General features: G+C 41.7%; 1 protein-coding gene across 2 annotated transcripts; it reads left to right on the plus strand.

Moving 5' to 3' along the window:
- The first annotated feature begins 8,172 nt into the window (after positions 1-8,172).
- On the plus strand, positions 8,173-19,494 carry MIS18A (MIS18 kinetochore protein A). 2 transcript variants are annotated; one of them, XM_016162436.2, is made up of 5 exons: positions 8,173-8,551; positions 11,128-11,194; positions 14,470-14,592; positions 16,800-16,896; positions 17,473-19,494. In XM_016162436.2, the coding sequence occupies exons 1-5, from the start codon at positions 8,194-8,196 to the stop codon at positions 17,545-17,547; spliced, it is 720 nt and encodes a 239-aa protein (XP_016017922.2). In that variant the 5' UTR covers positions 8,173-8,193; the 3' UTR covers positions 17,548-19,494. The 2 variants fall into 2 exon arrangements, with proteins under 2 accessions (XP_016017922.2, XP_036075347.1); XM_036219454.1 differs by lacking the exon at positions 17,473-19,494 and adding an exon at positions 16,221-16,375.
- Positions 19,495-20,393: the final 899 nt, after the last annotated feature.

A 20,393-nucleotide genomic window follows, 5' to 3' on the forward strand; every position in this document is an offset into this window, starting at 1 on the left:
TCCAAAGTCATACATCACTTTTCTAAGAGCCATAGACACAGTCAAGAGGAACATTTCAAGTATGTGGAATGAGTAGGAGAGGAGCCCCAGAATTAAGCCTTTGAGAATTAGTTAGGAAATTAGAATACATAGAATTATGGGGCCTTCCCCTCCAATATACCAACTTTCTAGTGTTCTCGATTCAGGTCTACACTGCCAGAGTAAAGCTGGGCCTCGACAGTGTCCACCGCCGACCCAGATAACTGAAGGCCGCCTGCTGGCTGCGGTCCTCCGCAGGCAGCCCTGCTGTGCCTGAAGCCTCCTGCAGAGGCCCTTCGCCCGGAGCCACCGAGGCAGTTCAGCTGATCACAAAGGGAGAAAGCAGCTCCTGGGTTTCCAAAATGCAGCGCGAAACGTCCTCTCCGCAGCACGGTCCCTGCACCCTGCACGCGCCCTGCGCTTCCAGGCGTTGCTGTAGATGCCGCTGCGCCCATGCCTCCCACGGGTGCTGAGTGAAGGGGCGGTCGAGAGGACGGGGCACAGGCGTGGAGCCTGGCGCCAGACGGCCTGCTCCGAACGCTGTCTCCACCTCCCACCGGGCGTGTGGCCCTGGACAAGTGACTCACCTCTCTGTAGCTGGCTCTCCTCATCTGTGAAATGGGCATGACCATTACATCGTGTCTCCCGGGGCGGTCGGGAGCATGAATGAGAACATCCAGGCACAGTACTTATAGCGACACCTTGTCCATAGTAGGCGCTCATTAATACGAGCTACTGTTTTCACCTGCCAGCAAATACAGCCTTCCTTCCTATCTCATCATCCTCATTTCTCATTCTCCAACTTGCCCATATTCCCTTCTCTCTCTACTTTCTCTCTCTCTTAATCCATTCCGTTACTTTCTATGTACAATGCCCACCTTGGATGCAAAAGAATCTCTTTTATTTCTTGCCTTCAGCTGTTCATGCTCTGCGGCTCCCTGTCTGCCCTTCCTAGAAAACCTCTAGTAAGACCTTTACCCAACCTCCAGCTACCATCCTCCTCCTCCAGCATGTGCCCAAAACCACGTACATGTGTACACACACACACACACACACACACACACACACACGACTATTATGATAAGGAATTGACTCACATAATTATGGAGGCTGAGAAGTCCCACAAGCTGCTCTCTGCAAGCTGGAGACCTGTTCAAATCAGTGGTGCAGTTTGAAGGCCTAAGAGCCAGAGCCGATGGTATAGTTTCTGTCTGAGTCTGAAGTCTTGAGAACCAGGCGGGAGAATACCAGTGTTCCGGCTCAAGAAGTCAGGCAGAGAGTGAATTCAATCTTTTTGTTTTGTTCAGGCCCTTGATAAACTGAACATTGCCCACCCACGTGGGGGAGGGTCGTCCATTTTGCTCAGTTCAAAGATTCAAATGCTAATCTCTTCCGGAAACATCCTCATAGCCACCCAGAAATAGTGTGTTACTAGATTTCTGGGCACCTGTATTACAAAAGTCAAGCTGACAAAGTTAACCATCATACCTCCTCCCCTCCCTCCCTCCCTCCTGTCCTTCCTTCCTTCCTTCCTTCCTTCCTTCCTTCCTTCCTTCCTTCCTTCCTTCCTTCCTTCCCTCCCTCCCTATTACATTTGCCAACTGAACTGAATTTAATTTCATTTGTTTGGAATTTTCACTTCCACCTGACAAATTTTGATTGTTAAAATGAATTTATTGGTCTGATAATAATCTTGACTGTAAAATACCCATGAAAGTTCCCTGGTTAAAAAAAACACAAACAAATTTAAAAGAACCCTCCCCTCTGACATTAGTGAACATACTCCCATGAAGGCCAACTATCTGAGATAATAATGACACATTTATATTAACAAATTCCTCGAAGACCTTGACCGTAAGCATTGTTTTTCGTCCCACTTTAATTTATAACCCAAAGCTTGAAGGTAAAGTTATTTTTTCTAGGGTGTTTTCTTTTACAGGAAGTGTGCACACTTGGTAGCTGTCATTGTGACTACAAATTGAGCACAGAGGACAAGGTGGAAGGGAGAGACCTAGAAAGGAAGGAAAGCAAATGTCTATTGAACAATGACCTGAGCCAGCCACTGTGGTTTACGTGATTCTCAGAACACTCTGCCCCGGGCGTTGGCAGCCCCAGGGTCCGCTCAGGGAGCTGAGATGCAGGCAGGTGGGGCAGCCTCCATGCTCTGCTCGGTGCCTGGGATCTGCACGGTGCCTGGGATCTGCACGCTGGGGTGCATCCGTGTCCTGCGGCCACCATGACAAATCGTCACAGGCTGGGTGGCGAAAACAACACAGATTTATTATCTTACAGTCCTGGAAGTCAGAAGTTAGAAACGAGTCTTACGGGAGCCATACGAAGGTGCTGCCACGGCTGGCTCCTTCTGGTGGCCCGGGGGGCGGGGAAGAATCTGTTTCCTCGCCTTTTCCAGCTCCCGGAGGCTGTCCTCCTGCCCTGGCGTGTGGGCCTGCAACACACTGCCTTATCCTGCCTTGATGCCATTGTCCCCTGACCTTCTGCTGTGTCAAATCTCTTATAAAGATACTATTATATTGGGCTCACCCAGATAATCCAGAATAATCTCATTTCAAACTCCTTAATTTAGTCCCATCTGCAAAGTCCTTCTTGCCACATAAAGTAACATTCACAGCAACATCCAGGGATTAGGATGTGGATATTGGGGAGCCGGTGGGGGGGCGGATATTATTCAACCTATTACATGGGGCCAAAAATGTCATATTGTGGGTATATATAAATCTTTAAAATAAACAGCACTTCTCTCTGGAGTGTCCATATTTTTCAAAGATTTTTGGTATAAAGTTACATTTTAATGTTGAAATAGGCATAGGTATTTGTGTGTGTATGTATGTATATATATATATATGCAAAATTTGCATGACTTTAAAAAAATACATTTTTATCATAGACAATTCCAAATATTTGCAAAAGCAGCAAGAATATCATAATGAAACTCCATGTAACCACCACTCAAATTCAACGATGATCAGGTTGTAGCTAATTTACTTTTTTATCTGCGCCCTCACCTGCTCCTCACGTACTGGATATTGTGAAGCAAATTCTAAATATACCATTTTATCTGTAAATATTTCAGTATGTATCTCTGAAGGAGAATTAAAAAAATAAAAATAAAACCATAACATTATTATCCCGCCTAAAAATTAATACTAATTATTTCATTGCATCAAATATCTAGCCAATGTTCAAATTTTTCCTGTCTCATGATTTCTTTTATAATTAATCTGCTCCAATCAGGAACGGAGAAGATAACATGCATTGCAATTGGTTGTTAGACTCTGAAGTTTTGTTAAATGTATAGGTTTCCTTTCCTTCCTAGTCTTTTATTTTTTTCATTCTGAACTTATAATTTACTTGTAAAGGAAACAAGTTATTTGCCCTGAAGACGTTGCCAGTTGGATCCCACGGTGATGTTAGCCATATTCCCTATGCCATATATTTCCTGGAAAGTGAAGTTAGATCTAGAGGCTGAATCAGATGTAGGGTTTTTTGTTTGTTTGTTTGTTTGTTTGTTTTGGGCAAGAATGCCTCAGATCAGTGTGACGTCCTTCCCTCAAGAGGCACATAATGTTTACTTGTCCCTATTTTTTGTGATAGTACCAGCCAGTGATGGTCATTGCTGAAATTCTTTAGTGCCTTTTCCCCTGTGAAAATGATGATCATATCCCATCATTCCTTCTACTACAACTTACTCATCCAGCTCCCAGTGGTAGATGTTTGGGTTGGTTTTAGTCTTCGCTGTTGCAAATAGTGCTGCAATGCCTTATGTTTATGTTTTTCATCATATTTCTGAAATTGATTACTGAAAGCAAGAACTGTGTGTCAGAGGATATGTACATATGTTTGGTATTAGGTATCGCCAAATTCCTTTCCATGAAAGTTATAATACCTTACTTACCTATCGACTGCCTGTTTTCCTAGGCGTTATCCTGGACAGCAGCTTATGCTGTAAAACGTCTGAATTTTACCAGACCAATAGGTGAGCCAATGGTTTTCAGCATAGTTTAAAAATAAGTGCGGTAACAAGTCTTTTCATATGTGAAACATTTGCTTTTCTTTTACTGTGATGTCCCATCTCACAACTCTGGTTGCTGTGCATTTCCAAATAAGAAAAGATAAGTTGAAGATATACTTTTGAAGTGTATTTATGTCTGCAAGTGTCAACCGTGCCTGGATCATGACTTGAGTGGGTACACAATTCTAGTCTGGAAATTACTTACCTTCCGAATTTTGAACTTTCCAGCTTCTTAAGTTGAGTTGCGGATGAGAAATCTAAGTCTGAGTCTTGTTCTTTCGCCCCCGTCTTTGGGACATTGGAATTTTCCCTGCAGGTTAGAGTTCTCCTCTTTTACAATGCTAAGTCTTGGTGTGAGATTATTTCATTCCTTGTTCTGGCCAGTTGGTATATCCTTTCCATCTGTAGAGTCATATCTTTTACCTCTGAGCAATTATATTGCATTATTTCTTTGACAATTGCTTCTCCTTTATTTTTTGTCTATTTGAACCACATATTAGTTGGATGTTAGACTTCGCAAACTGATTGCTTATTTCTCTTATCTTCCTCACTCTTTTTACATTTTATAGTTATTTTATTCTATACTCTGTGTATTTTCTTAAACTTCTTCTTCTAATACTTCTGCTGTGCATACCACATTTTCTTAAATCTCTTGAAAGATGCATAATTTGACTTAAGGTCTTACTGGTACTATTCCAGATTCAGCCCTCATGTTATGATCAGTCTGTGCTGAATTTAGAGGGCATTTTCTTAGTTAAAAGGGAGATTTATAGGTGTTTGGTATAGGTGTTAAAAACTATTATGTCCTGATTGAGACCTTTCTCTGCGTATATCCAGAAAAATAGACAAAACAAAAAAACAAAAGACAAAAAAACTAAGAGAGAAACAAAAGAGTGCCTCAAAAGGAAGTGAGGAGCTGACTTAAGAATTTTATAATGGAAATATATTCTTTCCTTACATGATATTATTATCCTCCAGAGCTAGCCTTTTTGAAAGAGTATATTTTGAGAAATACAAGGCAGTATCAAATGTATAAAGTTATAGTTCAACAATTTGGGGCAGTTGTGTGACCGCTATACTTAGGGTTCAGAGACCACAGTTCTGGACTGAAATCTGTGTATCTGTCAGGACTCTTGGACGCAAGTGACAGAAATCCAACTTTAACTTGCTTAAACACCAGTGGGGTTTACGAGAATGTGCAGCGAGGGGTGATAACAAACAGGAAACAGAGCAGTGGAAACTGGGGCGCTGCTGTTTCTCTCGATCGCACATCGTGCTTCTCTCTGAGGGTCAGAACCTGCCAGGCTGTGCCACACGGTTGAAGACATGACTGATGACAGCTCTGGGATCACGATTCGAGAGGCGAGGGTGAGCAGAGAACCTTGGCATTAAAAAAGTCCAGGGATGGAATTGTACTGGCTAATTCTGGTACCTGCTCCCAGAACCTAGAGATGGGGCTAGGAAGGTGATGGCTAAGACTGATCAGAACTAGGACATAGCCTACCTCTGAGATGGGATGGGAGTGGGTGAAGACCTTGGAGATGGGAAGCCCCCCTGCCCCACAGCCACACTGCTGGAGTGGAGGAGAGAGGTGGAGCACTTTTCCCAAGAGGGGGAGGGTGCTAGACATACAACAGCCCAGATGTCCATTAATCTCTGCTGCTAACTAGATCCATGACTTCCGAACCACACCGGATCTCAGCTTTTCTATTTATAGAGTGAGACGTGTGGATTAAGCATCCCTATGATTCTGTCCCAGCTCAAATATATTATGATTTTTTTTTCTCTGAAAATCACATGTTCTTCTCATTCTTTTTTAACTTGCAAGAGAATTAGATATCTCTGTTAAAGACCGGAAAATCGTGATTCCACACATTTACTAGGAGAGGGAAACAGAACTATTTAAAGAATATCCTGCCTCCGAGGATTTTTAAAAAGATGAAGCATATTCCTGTAGTCATTGTTTCACCCCTAGAACACAGATATAAATATCTTTCCATACTTTTCCCACAGCACATTTTATCCCCCTAAGAAAGGCTTCGATTATGGCAGAAGGTCCTTTGTGGCTCAGTATGCAGCATGGCATTCTCTTGGTGCCAGCTGGTCAGGAAGGCAGTTGCGAGTGCCATTTGGCTCCCAGACATATCTCTATCAGGAAGAGTTGGACCAAATGGTCCTCAAATGCAGCTGCAGCTAACTCTCTAAATACTAAAGGGGACAGACGACTGACTTCCAGAGACCTATAATCACAACTCATTGTCATTCTTATGGGCAACTGTAAAGAAGTACATGCAATTAAAATCTAGTCCATGATTGTAATTAGTAGCCATTAATTTCCTATGTTCCCCAATTGCTAGAGCACTTTTAAAAAGCCATAAATTCTTCCAGCAAAATTATCAAGGTCTCGTTTTTTTATTCTCCCCCTTTTTTTCTGTTCCTTCTCTCCCCTGGTGGTAGTTTGTCCTTCTCCCTCTCCCTCTCCCTCCCCTAGTGCTAGCCACTGATATTAAATCAGACTAGCATTTGTTTATTTACACCAAGGCTTTTAAACCCAGCTAGAAATGAATGTTCGATCAGGTAGTCCAAGTAACAGGTATGTTGGCCAAGAAGGATTGAAGGATGGAATCAAAATGGAACTCTATTTTGAATTTTGCTTCCTACCGTGTCCTTAGAACTTATTTGGTGCCCCTGGATGAAGATAAGGGCAGTCGGTGCGTGGGATTCCTCTGTTTGTCTGTCCAGATCCGCTCTCCATCCTGACTCATGTCGATCACATCGATATGCTCCATGCCCCCCTGGATTGCAGCTAGATTTGGACGATGGGGAGCTCCAGAAAGAAACTGAAGGGAGGGATGAGGACAAGGTCTGGGAATTTACTCTCCTGCCTCCCTCCCTGTGAGGTCACCTCATCTGGCAGTGTCCCTTGATGGAAGGGTGATTCGCTCAAGGTAGTCTTTTCTTCACAACTCTCTTTCATTCTGAGTTCTAGTAACCTCTCCTTCCCCACATCCCTTTGGGTCAAGGGAAGGGTGGTGTCAGCTCCAATGCTCTTAACTTGGGTTCTTGCATTATTCCTCGAGGTTCTCTCCTACATGGCCAAGCCAAGTGGGTAGTGACTCAGGGCAGACCTTGTCCTTGGGAGCACCTTTCTTTCCAGATATACTGCCAAATTGACCATGATGCACCTCTCAGTTCCCCGTCAGCCTTTCCCGCCATGATTTGTGGTTTTAAAGTCAGAGGCTGGCTTTCTGGGGCAGCTGAGGAAGTGTGTGCTTATCATACAGAAAGGATGCTTACTTCGAGCAAGGGGCGAGTGGCTCCCGGATCCTGCCATGCTTTCCTGCAACAGTGCTGCTGCACACACGTGCTTCTTCAGCCTTTTCCTTGCAGGGCTGGCTTAAATCTGGGGCCCTTTCCGGGGGCTCGTTCCAGCAATAACAATGCACAAAAGGAACGTGTGATGGGGTGGCTTCCCCCAAACCCCTGTTTTCTGCACCTCAAGAAAGTTTGGCAGACAAACAAGAGCAGTGCTATGAAACGTGGAGCTCCCAATATTGACGAAATCGCTATCATCCCCCGGGAGCTTGTCGGAAAGGCAAATTCTTGAGCCCACCAACCTGCTGAACCAGATCTGTGACGGTAGGGCCCAACCATCTGTTTTAACCAGCGCCCAGGTGACTCTTAAACACCCTAAAGTTTGAGAAGTTGTAACATCTCAGGGACAGGCGAGGCCTTAGAAAGATGAGCCCCAACTCCTCTATCTCTGGGTGCTATGTGGGACAACGTACTCGCTTTAGCAACCACAGTAAGGTCTCGGTCAGGGGTTGGTAACTCGGTTTGGGACGCGTAACTCTGTCAAAGACACTGCCCCTCCTACGTGAGTGGCTGCCCAAATAAACCGACTGTCATTACTCCAGCAACCTCAATTTTTAAACGACTTAACACCTGACGCAGGCGCGACGACGGCGTAGCTCAGCCCGACAGCGAGCATGCGCACTAGCGGCCTGCTCGCCCTCTCCCCTCCCTCAGGCCCCGCCCCTAATGCCGCGGCCCCGCCTTGGCCCCCGCCGTCTCGCCACGCCCCACGCATGCGCAGGGGCGTTTTTTCTCCCGTGGTGCTTCGCGGCGCGGGCGGTTTGTAGATAATGGCGGGTGTTTGGTCGCGGGATAGTTGCAAAGAATGCTCCTCCACCAGCTGCACATGTGGCAGCTGTGCGAGTGGCGACAAGGGCACGTGGAGCGATCCCTCACTATTAAACCAGCGACTCTTGGAAGATTCAAGCCACCACACGCTGCAGCAGAAGTGGACGAACATGTGGAACTCTTTGAGCGGGGACGCGTCTGTGGCCTGCGCAGAAAGGACGCAGCGCCAGGAGGCTGCGGAGCCCGCGGAGGAGGAAGACAGACCGCTGGTTTTTTTGTGCTCCAGCTGCCGACGACCACTGGGCGACTCATTGAGCTGGGTGACCAGTCAGGAGGACACCAACTGCATCCTGCTGCGCTGTCAGTTGAGGGGTCGGGAGTGGGGTGGGACTTAGGGCTGCCTCCTTCCAGGTGTGCTGCACCTGGGCGGCCCTGGAGTATACGGGGTGGGGTGGGTGCTTTGGCGCTACCCAGGGTCTTTACAAGCAGAAAAATCTAAGAGGTTGCGCTGTCTCAGGAAAATAGCAGGAAGAAGAGGGTCACCCCTGCACCTTGGGCTCGCGAGTGACAGGTCCTTTTCTGTGGTTCCTCCATCTATTGCTCAATAGCGATTAAATCAGCATAGTTGTGAGCATTATTCGGTAAAAATGACCAACTGAATTGTAAGCATTTGGGATATAGCTACTCTTTATTACTCCCTGCAGAAATCAGTGGGCCGTTAAATATAAGCAATATTTCAAATTGGTTATTTAGGAAATTAAGCTATTCAGTTACCCCCTTCCTGCAAGGGGTGTCAGGATTGATTTCTCACTTCTTATCAGTTGTATCAGCAGCAGCCTTTACAATCTGAAGTGTTTCGACCATGGAATTGACGGAACACAATGCTATCAAAATTTTTTTAAAAAGGAAACTTGCTATAAAAGCACAAATAACCCCATCAAAATTGGAGAGGAAGGAGGCTCTAGTAAAACGGTTGAGAGGAAGGCAAGAATTCTGGCTTTTAATTTGCCCTAACAGTAGTTTGCATGCTCCCCTCCCCCTTCCCTTTGTTTTGTTGCTTTCATAGTATTTAGGGGAATGGTTCACATGTTTTTTCTGAATTGGTGTAAAAATGGCTAGTCTTTTTGGGCTCGTGGTTTTCAAGTTGAAGTTATGCCCTGTTTGAATTCTATAAATATTTTGATGACAGAAATTCACCAGTTTATTACATTCATGAAACGGTTTCCTTCCTGGAATAAAATACTGGGAAGAAAGGAAGCACCAGTGTACACCAGTTACCTGAAACTTTTTGGTACCTGCTGTTTTCCATAAGGATGCATCAGTTCATTAGCATTAGCTGATTCCCTTTCAGTTGTTAAACGTAAGCCTAAGAATATACGTTTCCCATAGTAATTCATTGTGATTAACCCTTTGACCTTTTGTAATCAAATAGTGCAGAAGGATGTAAAAGTAAAAAAAGATTCATCCCCTTGATCCTGATACTGTCATAGCCTCAGAGTTAACATGCCGTATTCTCATTCATACGTCAGATGTGCTCCAGGCGTGTATGAGCATATTTAAATATGTAAAATTAAAAACACCTGAGATTATATTATTTATACTGTTAAGCATCCTTACTTTTTTTATTCCACACATTCTGAATATTTTTCCATATTAATGTATATAGAAATACTTCACGATTTTACCAGATACTTATTGTACCCTTGCTGACAGGTAATATGGTGTGGTGATAACCTCCTCTCCTGCTTGGGTTTGAATCCTGCCTTGCCACTTACTAGCTATGTCTCTTTGGGCAAGCTACTTATCCTCAATTTTACAAATTGACTTAACACCCCTCCTCCAATGAAAGATTTAAAAAATGGACTCCTTGATTAATGTACAGTTCTGGGATCATGCTCTTTGCTTTTTCCAGGCACAGGAAGCAGCTAGTGCAGAAGAGTAGAATAAAGATAAGACTTAGGCGGGAAGGATAGGGCCTGAAATTCAGGGCCTTGTAGGCTGTTCTATGATGGGAATCTGTTCTAGCGAGTGAGGCATTCAAGCAGGGATGTGATGTGACCCAGATTTTAATCTGGAGGGAGCATCGAAGGGAAGAATAAGCACGGAAGTGGGAGGTCAGTCAGGAGCTAGTGCAGTAGTCCAGGCAGGAGGAGGTGGTGGTGGTTTGGGGGCTAGAGTGAGAGCTGTGAGGTAGAACCGACAGGACTAATTAGAGTAGTGGATATGGGGGAGGGGGATGAAGAAATGAAGAATCGAGGATGACACGCTGGTTTCTAATTTGAGCAAATGGATCGGTGGAGGTGGCATTTACCGAATTAAGGTAGACTGTAGGAGGAGGTGAAACCAAGAGTCTGTGTTGGCCATTTTAGGTCCGATGTCCCTTCTTCACTTCCCTTCAGCTCCCATCCCCTGCTTTAGTGTGTCCTGGACCTGGATCCTCTAGGAATGTTTCTTGCTTCTTCTGGGGTTCAGCTGTGACACCTGGCCAAGTTGTGGTCTAAAAGATTTTGGCTGGCTCCCGAGACTCTCTCAGTTACTTTTAGAGAAATAAGTTCTTCATTTGAGATCTGGAAATGTGTGCATTAGCTTTTAGCATCTTCCTTGGTTTTGATCACAATTTTACTGTACCTGGCAGGTATTCGTGGTAGTGTGAGTTGAGTTTTACTATCGATTGAATTTTCCCTTCTAACTTTATTAATTTTTTAATTTCAGTGGTTTTTCTGGGGGAAGGAAGGAAATAACTTTTATTCCGCCATCCTTTTCCAGAAGATCCCTCTACAGTTAGTTTTAAGCCACCCTTTGTGTATGTGTGACTTTGGGCTCTTATTTTTTATGGTCTCTGAGTTCTAAGATAAAAGTTGAATTAGAAGTTCTCTAAATGTCTGCATGTGTATTATAACGAACCACATTAATATATTATCATTACTTCTTTCTAGGTGTTTCCTGTAATGTTTCTGTGGATAAGGAACAGATACTATCCAAACGTGAAAATGAAAATGGTTGGTGAGTAAGGCTATATCTACGTAAATATGTATGTTAGAGAAAATGTTTATTTTTCGAATAAAAATCTTTGAAAAGATTATTACCAGTAAGATTACTTGGCATAAAACTTTTTTCATAGTAATCAGTATAAAGTCTTTAGTCATTCTAATATATCAGTTCTTGGATGATAGCGGTCTCTTTTAGATATGGAGTTGGAAGATTCTGAAGGCAGATTCTGACACTCCCTTTTTGGGTGTTTGGACTTGGTGCTGAAGGAAATCGAAATTAAAAATAGAAAAAGAAAATATCTTAAAATCTCAGAGCCAAAGGGTGCCTTAGACCAGGGCTATATCTTTTTCATGTCATGGCACCCATAGAAAATGCTGGTGTCACATGTACACACATACACACACACACACACACACACGGCCTATTGAGGTGAATAGACAAGGCTGCGCATGGCCAGAGTCAGCACGGGGGCTCCAGCAATCCCAGGCCCTGTGCTGCCACTCCACGGGTTGAAGGGATCAATGTGTTGGCATACCTGCCACCCTTCTGTTGTAAGTGGCATCCTTAGCAAACTGGGAGCTTAGCTGAGGGCGTAAGACTAATTAGTAGTAAGAGCAAGGAGGATCCTTGTCTCTCCTCGCTTCCTATGAAGTGTTCTCTACTTCCGAACTCTAGTCATTTTGATGTTACCTTCACCGTTTTTGCCACATCTGTGTACCAGCTGTGCTGTCATGTACTTAATATTTTTTCTTTAAATTGACTCAGAATTTCTGTATTACTGCCATAAACGTAGCATTTGCTATAAATGATAGCAAATCAGAAAGTAACTGAAGGTAATTACAGTGAAAACGAATGCTATAAAATTCTAGCAGAGAAACTATTGCCTGGCCGGTTCTGAGCCTGAGGTCTGTTCTCTCACTGTTAAAAGGTTTGCAGCTGTGAGGTTCGTGTTAAAGACAGTCTAGCACCAAACTGAGACTTCTTTTCGTGATCAGGAATGGTAGAGAATTGAAAAGGGAGTTGACTCTCTTACTCTTTGAGCCAGTATTTAGTCCTGTTTACTTGTACGACCTGAACCCATTATTTATGCCACCTTACATTTCATTTTCTTGAATTTCACTCGGGTCACATGTTCCAGTCCACACTTCTGGAAATACCACATGGCTTTTGGATGCTTGTGAATATTTGACAAGGCCTCTCTTACCGAATACCTGCCTGAGCCATTCTGCAGATGGCTGACGAGCACTCGTGGGCTTTAGAAACAAGTTGTAAAGGCAGCAGTGCTGTTTCCTCTCTTCATTCTGACTGTCATTTGTTAAGTCTCTTATAAGCTAACTCATTACTTGTTTGAAATCATCTTATGATTTCTGGCACTGCTTTCTCAATATTGTTCAATGACAAGGGTGAATGGTCAATTCCTCGCCAGCTGCGAAAGCCGCAAGATGCAGTCACAGTAGCCACCATCTCTTCCTTGCTCCTCAGGAAGTGTGCCTGGATTTGTGTGTGTTCTTAAGTGGTTAGTTTGATCAGTCAGTATAAAACAGTCTTACCCACCGATCAGTGAAGTTTTGCTTTTTGTGTTTGTCTAAGTACCTTTCTTGTCTTTTGACACCTGAATGAGCTGTTAGGTGAGTCTTGATAATTCTGTGTGGCGGCCTTGTAATGATCACGAGGTTTGCTATGTAGCAGGGAGATTTGCTGTCAGTGGTATAGGTAGGGTTTCCTCCTGGGGTTCACCACAGTGTTTTTGTGTTTCTCGTAGAAAACCGTAAAGCAGCTTATAGAATCCTAGAGAGGCTTCATATATGGTCGGTAGCACATCATCTAGGTAATTCTGTTGCCAGGGAGAAGTCATAATTTATCCATTTTGTTCTTTGTTCCAGATGTTGCTATCTCCCAGCATCTGTAGATGAATAGTAATGCGATCTTTAACATATTGTTTGCCTCATGGCTGACTCCATTTTTCTTGATAGCAGGAATGGCTATTTTAGTTATTGCAAGTGGCTCACATACCAATAGGAATTACAATGCTTTGGAAATAATAGTTATCTTTTGTACTCTATATTACACTATCATGATCATTACTAGATTTAAATCGCCAGTTATACTCAACTTGCTATATGTCAGGACTATATTTTTAGTGTAGATATTTATAAAATGGTAAATTTCAATGGGTCAATTTGATAAGGCATTTGGGAGACAGCGGATTCTAAGTTTTAAAGAAGACATGAATTAGCATTGCGGGTGGGGGATATATATTCAAATAAGAAGAGCCTGAATTGGGGGTAATGAGAACAAAGGAGCAATTTTTTGGAGAAATAATGATGACTTATTAAGTAAAATATTTGTGAGTTACCTATGTCAAACATATCTGTAGTTGATAAAAGAGTGTTAGCATCAAAATATAATTTTTTTAAAAAAGGCAACATGTCAAAAATGTATTTAACTCATTGGTGAGGGAACCAGAACACAGCAAAGCTGGTTTAAGGGACACTTCCTGTGTAACAAATCTTGTTAATGTCCTACAGGGCAGTAAAACCTTAACCTTTGGGGTTATCTTTTCTGCCAGCAGAAAACATTTGCATCTGTACCAGCTAAAATTATTTGTAACTTACTGATTTCCTTTCTAGAGAATCTGGACGCTAATCATTAGTAAGTAGTAAACAAACAATGGTACCTCCAGGAGAGCAAACTATGGTTCATGGGCTGGGCACCTGTTTTGGTAAATATATTTTATTAGAACACAGACAATATTTATTCAGTTATGAATCATCTGTTGCTGCTTTTGTGCTACAGTGGTAAAGCAAGTAGTTGCAATGGGTACCATATTGCCTGCAAGCCTAGAATATTTGTTCAGTTTTCTTTACAGAAGAAAATTGGCCTACCCCGCCCCAGCATGGTAATGATCCTTAGTGGGCTTGTTGAATAATATGGCATTAAGAGGGCATGTAGAATCTTATTGGTTTATTTATAAATTTTAGATGATTTTTCTTAATACCAGATTGAGTTATTCACATTCATGAAAAACACCACCTTAATATCCTCTATTCTTGTCACTTTTGTATGTGCCCCGTGTTGCTAGGTGCTTAAGGTAATGTGACCTGGAGGCGACTGTCTACATTCCTAATATAAACATATTATTTTTTTCCTCCTTTATACGTATGGCTTAGTAGAGTCAAAATAACATACTCTAGCAATTTACACGTTTAAGTGCTTATAGATTTAACAATGTGACTTGTAAAAAGTTGCTACTTTGTTTACTAAAGCAGTGGCATTTCTTTATGCAGCGTTCTGGAGACTTTGTACTGCACAGGATGCTCACTCAATCTTGGCTACAGATACAGATGCACACCCAATAATCTAGATTACAAGAGGGACTTGTTTTGCCTCAGTGTTGAAGCCATTGAAAGGTAAGTCAGATATATGAACAAATACCTTGTAACAGAATCTCTTTTGTAGAGAATTAGGTATGAAAACATCAGAATTAAATCAACACTTTGATTAAAATATATTTTTAAGTAATAATTTCTGACAGCAAAACCAGTTATTTTTTTATTTTGACCTGATTGTTTGCCATTGGAAAAGTCGGACATTCTAAATTGTAAGGAGAAAACACTGTGAGAACATCTTTCATTGTAAAAATAGGTTCAATAGTTCTTAAAAATAAAATTTAGTTTAATAGGATTTTTTAAAAGCACTTGTTTGGATCAGTACATTTTGATCATTTTATTTTTCCCCTGTTAGCTTCCTAGAATATTCTGAAGAAATAGGAATTTCAAAATTGGTTAGGAAAGAAGTCCCTTTGGTATTCTGGAAGAGCAGAAATACTAAGTCCAGTTATTTCTGTTTCCTTGAATTTGGTAGATTGTCTTCTGCTTTTTTGAGAGGTGTAAGAAAGTGCCTTCACTCTCTCAGATTTCTGAAGAGTGTTAGGAAGCAAGGTGAATTCTGGCCTGATGACAGACATAAGTTAAAGAATTTTAGATATCCTAATGTCCTTCCAATCCATTAACCTTTTGTTATAGGAAACAAAATTAAATAAATCAGTTGACCCCAATTATTTTCACTTATCCTGGAAAAGAAGTAACACTTAAGACTTTAAAGATGCCTGAGTAACCTTACCTATCAGGACAGAAGAACAATTTATGAAGAGAGTGCCTACACTTTGATTACTTGATTATTTTGACACTCCTGTTAAATTTCTTAGATTTTTTTCTCTTTAACAAATTTCACACTGTATTCTTTTCATTATAGCTATAATTTCTTATCTAATTATTCTTTGCTAATTGCAGTTTGTTACCTTCTTTGAAACTGGACAGGTTTAGATCAAAATTTTAAAATCTGCAAACTTTTTATGCTCTTACATGAAAGAATAATATGAGTATGGTTCATCGTTGTAAGGCATGTGCGTCTGTCTGGAGAGATATCAGATCGGTTTTGTTTTCATGAACAAATAGAAGACCTGGCCGATAGAGATGCCCCTTTAATTTCTTTGAGAATTTACAAAGGTTTATGAAAATTAAGTGTGGGAGAGAGCAACTATAAAAGACGTGAAATCTCAATCTAGTACGGTTGGTACAAAACTTTAAAAGGGATGCATATCTCTATAAAAGAAAACGAGTGGAAGGTTTTGCCATACAGGATCATAGGATTGAAGCTGTTTTTTCCTGGACAGTTGAATTTAAGGTAAAGTTACCTCTGGGGGCAGAATTTTAATGCAAAGAACCCAGTTTGTTTTAGAAGTAGATGCCCTCTGTAATGTCTTCTTACAATTTTATGAATTACTCAGTGCCCTTTAATTTTTCCACCTCATCTCACTTGTCTTCTAAACAAGTTGTGGATTGCCTTCTGCAGTTTCGCCTCCCATGCTGTTTTTTAGATATAGAATCAGCTGGGTTTCCAAGACAAGACTGTTCTTATTTGATAAAAGAAGTGATATAGTGAAGTTGCTGCATGTGATAAACAACTTTTAATAAGTAGATACAACTGAATCAAGTTTTCTTTTGAGACACACTAGCACCTCCTTCCTTCCTTTTAGATTTTATTTGGTTACCACTGCTGGGCCTGTTTTCCTTCTGTTGCCGGGCCAATATCTCTGCTGTTCCATATTTTCTATACCACGGCATCTCATAACCCCAGAGAGTGGAGCAAAACATGCCTGGGAGGATGACTATTGAAACTGACCAAATTTGGGTAATCAGGAGTTGACTCCACAATTACTATTTACTAAGTCAAATTTTAAAGTACACATGTTTCTGAAAAGTTATATAAAACAAAAAAGTGACTTCTTTAGGATCTTTTTTAAACTTAAAAATAGAATTTCGAACTATGAGTGTTAATATTTTGCCACCTAACTTACTAAAGAGTAACTTTATTTCCAATAATAAAATATTTACATTATTGGGAAACATGTAAGACTATCTGGACAAAGTCATGGAGAAAAACATGATTTTATGTAGCACACTTTCCTGTGTAGGTTACTATTAACACAAATAGTTTTATGTGTCTACTTGGTACTAATATATAGTGTAATATACTTAGAGTTTTAATATTATTAACTAACAAATTTAATATTTTCTCACTTCATATTTTAACTTTGTACTGTGCTGTACTTCAGTTATGTTTTAGGGTCCTCTGAAAAGCAAATCATATCAGAAGATAAAGAGGTATTTAATCTCGAAAGCAGAATTGAAATAGAAAATTCTCTAAAGCAGGTAATTTTGTTCTGCACATTTTATATCTTTGAACAACTTCCTGTCAGTGAACAGATGCTGCTCATAATGATGTTCTGATCTTGGCACTTTCACAGTAAGAGAGTGCTTGTTTTATATCAGTTGTTAGGAAAGTTGATTTTTTGGGAACCAAATTACAAATTAAGCTAAAGCTTCATCTAAAAAATAATAACGAAGCCATTTCATGCCATAATCAAAGTAATATATATTCTGAAGTATTAAATTAGTAGAAATATATCTTTGAATCAAAATCAGTATTTCATTTGATTCAGTTCTCAGGTATAAGCAGCCTTACTTCCGAATGTTAATATCTCATGGCCATATAGGCAAGATAGCGACGAATGAATAAAAGCTATAGATTAGAGGTCGAGAACTAGTTAATAGACTCATGTCTTGTTTACATAAAATTTAGTTTAAATTCATTAAATAAACACTGTGGAATGCATAACATTCAGAAATTATATTAACGATGTATATTTTAATCATATTTAACCATGTCTGATTTTAATCACAATATGTGCGTTTTTTTTTTTTAATATATTATTTTTAATTCAATAGATGGAGGATGTTTTGAAAGCATTGCAAACGAAGCTGTGGGAGGTCGAGTCAAAACTGTCCAGTTGCAAAAGGTGAAATCTGTTCCAGGTCTAAGTGGACGCCCCGCCGATAGATAATGTTTCTGTATGTTGCAATTCTTGTTATAATTTACTTCACCTAGAACTGAGGGAGATCGGGATGGCTGTGTACAGTGTTTTCACTTGTATTGTTCAAATGAGAGTAATTGTAGAATGACATTTATGGCTGTATTTGGTGGTAAAGGGATGAGAGTTTGAATTTTTCTTTTTAATTTTAAAGCCACCTTAAGATACTTGTTGGAAAATAGAATTTAGGGGTTTTTATTCTGATGAGAAACTGCCATGATTTTTGAACTGTTTTCTCCTTTGTATCAAATTCATTATTCTTCATTTCCTATTTTTTAAAACTTCATTTCACCTTCAATACTTGGAGTAATATGTAATATTGAATGGGAAGAAAATCTTAGCAGTTTTTCCACACACTATGTGTTGAATCTTCTCTGAAAACTAATGCACATATCTCTGGAGAAATGGGTCAGTTGAATTATTTGTCAGAACTATTTAAAAACTTGCACAAGAGCAGAATAGCTTGTATTCTAAAAGTAGAATTCTACTTGATCTTGTTTATTTACTACCGTACACCCCCAAAATCTGGAAGAATATTTACCAAAGAGAGCAGTAGTTATCTCTGGAAGTAGGATTCTGGGAAGATTTTCAATTTTCCAATTTTCTATAATGTAAGACTTATAGTAAGCACATGTTATTTTTATAATCAGGAAGAGAATGAAGATTAAAACGAAGTGCTTTGATTTTTATGAAACAGAATTGTGGTATTTAATGGAGCTCAGAAATCCTGTGCCAGAATTCCACACACTTGCTAGATGTGGCACTCATTGTACCAGGCCTGCTCACCCCAAGTTCCCCAGACCCTTTTCTGTTTCGGGGTACAGATGAAGCTACCTAACAGTATTCAGTATGTATGAATAACTCAACTAAGTTTTCACTCTGAAGTTCCCTAATTATTTCAGAGAATAACAAAAACTTCTAGGTCAAATTGACTTGATCATTCACAGTTATTAAACTCTTTTTGATCGATTGTCAGCAGCCTCCAATAATTTGAAGTTAGCGAGCCCTCGAGGTCCTTCTCTCAGAAACTTGGTAGGATGTGGTAGAGTGAAAGCAAATAGCAGCACCTGCTGACAGCAAGACAGTCGTCTTACCTCAGTAAGCTTGGCGAGGTCCCAGGAGCCTGTCTTAGGTGCTTCAGTGGCACCTCGCGTGAGAGAGTGTTTTAACAGCAGGTCGGAGCAGGCTCCTCCAGCAGTCATTTTCAGGGCCATTCAGAGAGGTAGGCAGTTTGGTTCCCTAATTCCTTTTACCCTGTTCGTACAGGGGCAGGATTTCTAACCAGTCCACACATCTTGAAAACTACTTCTTTCACCAATGAAAAGTAATTTCTTATATCCACAGTGCTAACTTAGGCTCCATTACGGGTCGAGAGGAGCAGCTCATGTGCCTTTGTGGCTACCTCTGGTGTGGGCCTTTGATGACCTTTCCGTGCAAACTCGCCGTCTCTGGCGTTATGACTGGCGTCATTCAGGTGAAGTTAACAGCAGCTTGGGGGCTGCAGATATAAAGCTCACACTCATTTGATCGAAGGTGTATCTGTGTGCATTTGTATCACACTGACACATCTAAAAGCATATCCCAGGAAACATCGCGTCTACACCTTTGGCTGCTTCCTGTGATGTCACTGAAGGAGTGGCCTCGTCATCGCTGGGAGAGAGATCCCCGAGGCTTCCACACTGTGCACCCCAAGGCGTCCGGGTAGGACTGCTCCGTGTGCCCCGTGCGCTGTACTGAACTTGCAGGAGGGAGCCACCTGTTTCTCTGAGGCCTAATAGGCTTGCTTTCCTGGCTTGCATGAGGTCTCATCAAAACGCTGTTTTTTAACACTTGTCCTGTATATCCACATATTAAAAACTACAACTTGAGGAAACTAGAACTACAATGTGAGCTCTCGTTTCTATCTCTTATGTGTGAGTAATGCAGTGCGCTGTCGCTCCGACACTGAGCCCTGCTCAAGCACTTCCCGTGAGCAGGAGTCAGGGTGCGGCAGCCAGGGACGGACATTCCAGCCCTCGTGGCACAGGGCCCAGCAAAGAGGCTTCAGACAGGATCTTCCCAGGAGGTGTTCCTTCAGCCACCCCCGTGAGGCGTGCGCCCCACTTCTTTAGGGAGAAGCTGTGGAGACTGATCTCGGAACCCGTTATGTGGCCGTTAGAGGTTGTTGTAAAAACGTGTGTCTGGTCCGTTGTACATGGTTTTCACCCCAGAGTGTGGGTTCTGTCACGTGAGTAAACTCTCCTGTCGTGCTCGTGTGCCCCCGGGGGACGTCCTGTACAGCGCGCCCCACCCGGATGGTTCTAGTCGTGCTCGGGGCATGTAAAATGGGCAAAGCCAGGAGAAAGCCTCCTTGCAGAAGCGGGTCTGGGTGTTCAGGAGGAACTTCTTGAAAGGAGCCAGCTCAAAGCTTCCTCACCATGTTTTCAGGGAGGATCTTCGGAGTCGCAGAAGTTCTGGGTCAGAGGCCCGCTTTAACTGCTTTATTAGCCGTGTGACCTTGGGCAAATCATTTGATCATTTTGAGCCTCTGTTTCCTCATTCATAAGATGAGGGTATAATAATCTGCTTTCTGTCCATCACAGATGAGTTACATAATGGTTGTGACAGAACAGTAGTCTTCTCTTCTCCACAGTTTCGCTGTCCACGGTTTCAGTCACCCGTGGTCAACTGCAATCCAAAAATATTAAATGGAAAATTCCAGAACTAATAAGTTTTGAACTGGGCGTCATTCCGAGCAGTGTGGTGAAATCTCGCATGACCCTCTCTGTCCTGCGCAGG

Source organism: Rousettus aegyptiacus, unplaced genomic scaffold, assembly GCF_014176215.1.
Source record: "Rousettus aegyptiacus isolate mRouAeg1 unplaced genomic scaffold, mRouAeg1.p scaffold_m13_p_4, whole genome shotgun sequence".
NCBI lineage: Eukaryota > Metazoa > Chordata > Mammalia > Chiroptera > Pteropodidae > Rousettus > Rousettus aegyptiacus.